The sequence below is a fragment of the Limulus polyphemus genome, unplaced genomic scaffold, assembly GCF_000517525.1.
Source record: "Limulus polyphemus unplaced genomic scaffold, Limulus_polyphemus-2.1.2 Scaffold251, whole genome shotgun sequence".
Classification (NCBI taxonomy): Eukaryota; Metazoa; Arthropoda; class Merostomata; order Xiphosura; family Limulidae; genus Limulus; species Limulus polyphemus.
In genome coordinates, this window is record NW_013665861.1 from 260,348 (window position 1) to 265,772 (window position 5,425).

At 32.7% G+C, this 5,425-nt stretch overlaps 1 protein-coding gene across 3 annotated transcripts in view; it reads right to left on the bottom strand.

Annotated features, from left to right (window-relative positions):
• Positions 1-5,425, bottom strand: part of LOC106478801 (protein turtle-like) — a 59,200-nt gene that overhangs the window by 12,284 nt on the left and 41,491 nt on the right. For all 3 annotated transcript variants that reach the window (XM_022382469.1, XM_022382468.1, XM_022382467.1), the window contains one exon: positions 4,374-4,516. In XM_022382469.1, the coding sequence (XP_022238177.1) occupies positions 4,374-4,516 (143 nt within the window). The remainder of the gene's footprint in view (positions 1-4,373; positions 4,517-5,425) is intronic.

Genomic DNA, 5,425 nt, shown 5'->3' on the forward strand with positions numbered 1-5,425 from the left:
TGGGCACATCACAGTTAGCCCAATGTGTAGTTTTATGTTTAGAAACAAACAAATAGGGAAAATTATATAAAACAAATATCATGATTTTTTCAAAGAGAGTTTGAAAAATAATCATTATGTTATATTAAAACTCAGAAGTAATTCCTGTTTCTGAATTTTTCACTGTAGGTATTTTAACTTTTCTAACTACAAAGTTTACAGTCAGTAGTTTGCACTTAACAGGAAGGTTAAATTAAAAAAAGTCTAGAGTTTTGCTCAATATATCACAAAAAAAGGGGTATAAAATATTATTTACAGTTTATAGAATCAGAAGAATGCTTTGTTGCAATACACTGCTGGTTATTTGTGCTTCTTAATACAATGTCTCGTCACTTTATCATATATTCAAAGACATTTGTTATCAGTGTCTGTCAGCAGTGGTAATTGAAAATATCTGGCTGCAAATATGACAAGAGAGGTTTCTAAAAGCGTAAAAAGACTTATGGTTATGCCTCAACTGGCTTATTACTTCACTAGTGGTTACGATTCGACTGTCTTCAAATGGTAACTCAAAGAACGTTACATAGGGTATCTTACGGCGGCTCACATCCAATCGCTTACCTCAGGTGCCAACAGGAAAACATAGCTTCAGATGTGTTGAGAACGCAAACTGTTTTCAGTGAATGATAGGCTTCCTGTAGTGTGGTATACAATGAGTCACATCTCACGCTTTTATCTACTGGCAATAGATTAAAAGTAGGTAGAGATATCATGAGTCACTTATGTTGTTCGGAAAAATGAAGCTTTTGGATGTGGAGTAGATGTGTCGACAAAGTTTTTGTGGCAGGGATTAGTACTTAGAAGGTTGAACAATATTAAGAATATATCTGAAGGTTGCTACTGATAATATCTTTCCTTATAACGCTACATTTCCACTCCAATAACCAAGAGCTCCTCCAAAACGATAATGCAGCAACCAACAACGCTTGTATTGTCCGACACTGGTTCGAGAAGCACGACATGAACTTCAGTCATCCTGCTTGGGCAGCGTGACTATAATCTTTACTGGTTCGAGAAGCAAGACACGAACTTCAGTCATCCTGCTTGGGCAGCGTGACTATAATCTTTGAGATAAAGCTGAAAGCTGATTTCACCAATATAATTCTCTGCCAATATTTGTGATCAAAGTAAAGATCATAAGTGTGCCCATGCCATTATCTATGTAAAAAATGATCGTTCTAGAATTACTGGGGAAAGGTGGAAGGCTAATGAAGTGGACACTCTGTGTATATTTCTGAATAAACAGTAATAGAAGTATTGTTTTTCGGTACATGCTTCTTCATTAAGATAACATTACGATGATACGTTTTTATTATTATGAAAATAGCGATAAGTTCCAAATATTTAAATAGGTCATATTCCGGGTGTTTAAGTAAGATTTTTTCACAATATTATCATTAATAATTCATAATTCATATGTCATGAAGAAAAGATATTCTTTACCGACTTTTTTTAAATTCTTTTGAAAGAATATGTTAAGTGTCATATTTCAAAATTTATTTTTACAAAAAAAAAAAAAAAGGAGAAAATCACGAAGAATTTCAGATTTCAATCTCGTGGCGTTTTTTGGTTGAAATAAGTTTATCCTACCCCTAGAATAATACCAAATAAGTTTATCCTACCCCTAAAATAATACCAAATAAGTTTATCGTACCCCTAGAATAATACCAGGTAACTTTTTCATACCCCTAGAACAATACCAAAGCAGTTCGGAATTTTGCAACTTGAACGGAAGGGATTGTAAAAGAATCAGGTACATATGATTAAATGTTTTGCCAGTGGTTTTGTAAACTAGTCATTAATAATTTTAAAGTTATATTGAATAGACGTCCCTTATTGTAAAGTGATATACTAGAGTAAAACAACTAGCCAACAGCACCCAACACACACATGCGGATTATTTTTGTTTGATCGAATAGTGGGATTTGACCGTCACTTTTATAGAGCACTTACGATTCAACGTCCGAGCACGCTAAACATTTGGCCACGCCTGGTGGATGGAAAAAAAAACATTGGTCAGATAGCAATGTTTTCCAATTTTACTATTAATGAAGGGTGCAATGATATATAACCTTTCATACTTTGATTTTCTTGTAATTAAAAACAAAAAGGTATTAATTAATTTTTTTGCCTTTATATTTCTGTGTTCAATGAACATGAATACTATTTTGTTATGTATAATTGTTCACAATAAAATATAAAAGTGGCTGATCGGTGTTTGTATAGACTTTGCATAAATATTATAATTACAGCACAGTCTATCAACTTTGTTAAAATCTTTATGAGCATATAAAATCGTGAATGTTCTTTTTGTGTTTCAGTGGCAGTAAAATAATGGTTAAATCGACCATTATCGAAGGATAAGGAAGGCTTATCTATGAGTGTCTAAGTCGAGTGTCTACCTAATAGTGAGGGAACCGTGCCATACTTCATAGCAAAACGATAAAGCTGACGAGAAACACTCTCTGCCATGAAACACTGGACTGAGCAATAGGGTATAACTTGAAGATATAGAAGCATGTATTTAGTAACCTGATCGGCAAACAGATCTACTCTATTTATGTAGGGTTGGCATTACATACGAATATGTATAATTCAAAGTCTTCAGGTGAGGAAAGAGAAAATAATGTAATAAATAAATGTACACCTACTGGAGTTTAGCAAAATATATTCATAACAATCAAAAACAAGGTCCTATTTGGTTTACATTGTAGAATGTTGTTAAGGGTGTGCAAAAATTAATTATGTTCTCGCTTGATAAACACAGTTGAACGCATGTAACACATTCCATGTCTTACTCAGTAAATTTTGTATTGATTTGATGTCTTCTGCGACGTATGTAGCAGGGTACTAATGGTATTATAGCGACTGTAGCGTCTTTAATGTGTCCCCTGGGACATAAAATGAGAGTAATCCATTTATAAAGTCATTCTATGTAAATACAACCTACAAAAGGAAGTCCATAGGGTTAGGCCTTGAAAAGATGGGTAATGGCGATCAGATTATTACGTTTACACTTAAATATATTGAATCAGTTATTTAGAACGATCTTAGAAAATTGCGCGTAACATATCCCATAATATATTCAAGCGACTATCAAACGTAACATGTATCAAAATGTGATCTTTTCTCTACGTTAACGAAGTCTGGTATGTGAATCTACTTCCAACCGAAATACAATGATAAGTATATTAATATGTGGGCTCATGACACTTTAACCTAAAGACAGTTTGTGGACATCCTAATGACATTTAGGAACTTTTTTGAAAGCCTCAAACGTTACAGTAAATGTTTTGTTTTGTTTTTGAATTTCGCGAAAAGCTACACGAGGATTATCTGCGCTAGCCGTCCCTAATTTAGAAGTGTAAGACTAGAAGGAAGACAGCTAGTCATCACCACCCACCGCTAACTTTTGGGCTACTCTTTTATCAACGAATAGTGGGATTGACCGTTACATTATAACGCCCCCACGGCTGAAAGGGCGAGCATGTTTGGTGGGACGGGGATTCGAACTCGCGACCCTCAGATTGTGAGTCGAGCGCCCTAACTACCTGGCCATGCCGGGCCTACAGTAAATGAATCAAATAAATTGTGCAACATAACGCTCAGTTTTTCTATGTTTAATATTTGATTGTTAATATAATATTACGTTTATGGATGTAGGATTATAATCATAATACATTTAGAAAAAAAATTGAAATCATTATGTTTCTATTAATTGAAAAAGTCCTAGTATATTTAAAATTATTAATATTTTTATCATAAAACACAATCAATACGAAGAGTTAAACGTGTGTCTAAGGTAAGAAAAAATACCTAGATAATAACACCTCAACTCATCATTAATATTTTCAGAAAATTATAAATGAAAGATTTTGCATATCTTTTACCAAGCTTTTAAGACGGTTCATTTTACTAAGCCCATCTGAGAGCAAAGTCAAGTAGTGTAACTTCTGAGAACTGACGTTTAAGTTCTCAGATTTCAAATACTTATCAATCTGTCGTTTAATCTTATTTAAATATACGGTGAATTAAAATCAGATACACGCTGTCAAATTGCATTGTTGAAATCCTTTGTTTTCTGTGGTTGTAGTAATAATATAAATACTTTTCTTTATCAACGCTCGGCAAAGAAACTAAAGTTAAAATACTAGTATATATACATATATAACACTAGAAATTATTTCATTATCTAAAGTGTAAAGCAAATGATGAACTTTTAAGTAATTTTAAATGTATACATTACCTCATTAAAAGAAATAAAACTGTCAAACCATGGTAGTGACCTTATGACTTGAAAACGAAAAACATGCATAAAAAATATCAACACTTACTGTGTTTGAACACGTATACCTTCCTTCTGATTCAGAACTTTCGTCAGGAATTTTGGACATATTGGATTTTGATGAAGAATGGGTAATGAGGAATACACTTTCGTCACTACCTTTGTCTACACAATCCAGAGCGATTTCATTAACTATGTGATAAAATAAAGGAAAAAAATAGTTTCACCTACTATTATAAACTTAATCGTGTCAATATGTCTTGTTTGAAAATTTTGTAAGAGCATATGCTGCTTTATTTCTATTTCAAATGATCTGATAAATATTTTATTTTCTGGACTAATCTCCCGATGTCAGATATCTAATATAAAATCATAGTATTATGTATTAGCATATACTGACATTTTTTTCTGCGGAACTTAAAGCACTATTATAATCTATAGCATGCATATTATGGAATCTAAGTTATAAACCAATATATAAAATCTGCAAACCTTAACGTGTGATCAACCTCATCAATATTTTGAAGCTCTGTCTACAGAAACTGCCAGTTTGCTTAATACAATCACACTCGACATTCTTAGTAGAGAGATTCGTAGAAAGTCACTTACTTGACATGAACAGGTGGCTTATTCTTTTTTTCATGTTTATATAAATATATGAAATTATTAGAATACTTGGAATCAGGAATATACATAATTTAAAGAGCCAAAGACAACAATTTAACGTTTCCTTTAGTTGGTGGTGTAACGAATTTGTTATTATATATTTATTTGAATATCAACGTTTGTTTAGATTAAGTTTATATTTTAAAACATGCGTGGCTTATAGTGATAAATATGTATTGCAAAACTCCCGCATATTCTCCAAAGTTGTAGAAGATTCTCGAGAGTAAGAATCAACAATATATGTGTGTATGTAAACACTTGTGTTAGCTCAGTACTGTTACGTAAGACTGAAATTTCTAGAAAGCCTCCACACAGCTATAAATATAACCAACGCTCCGCGCCAAGAGAGAGTATCTGTTATTAGTTCGCTATTGTAAATGTGCTATAAACTTCGAAAGCTATAACTGTGATTGTTATAACGCTTATCAATCGGAA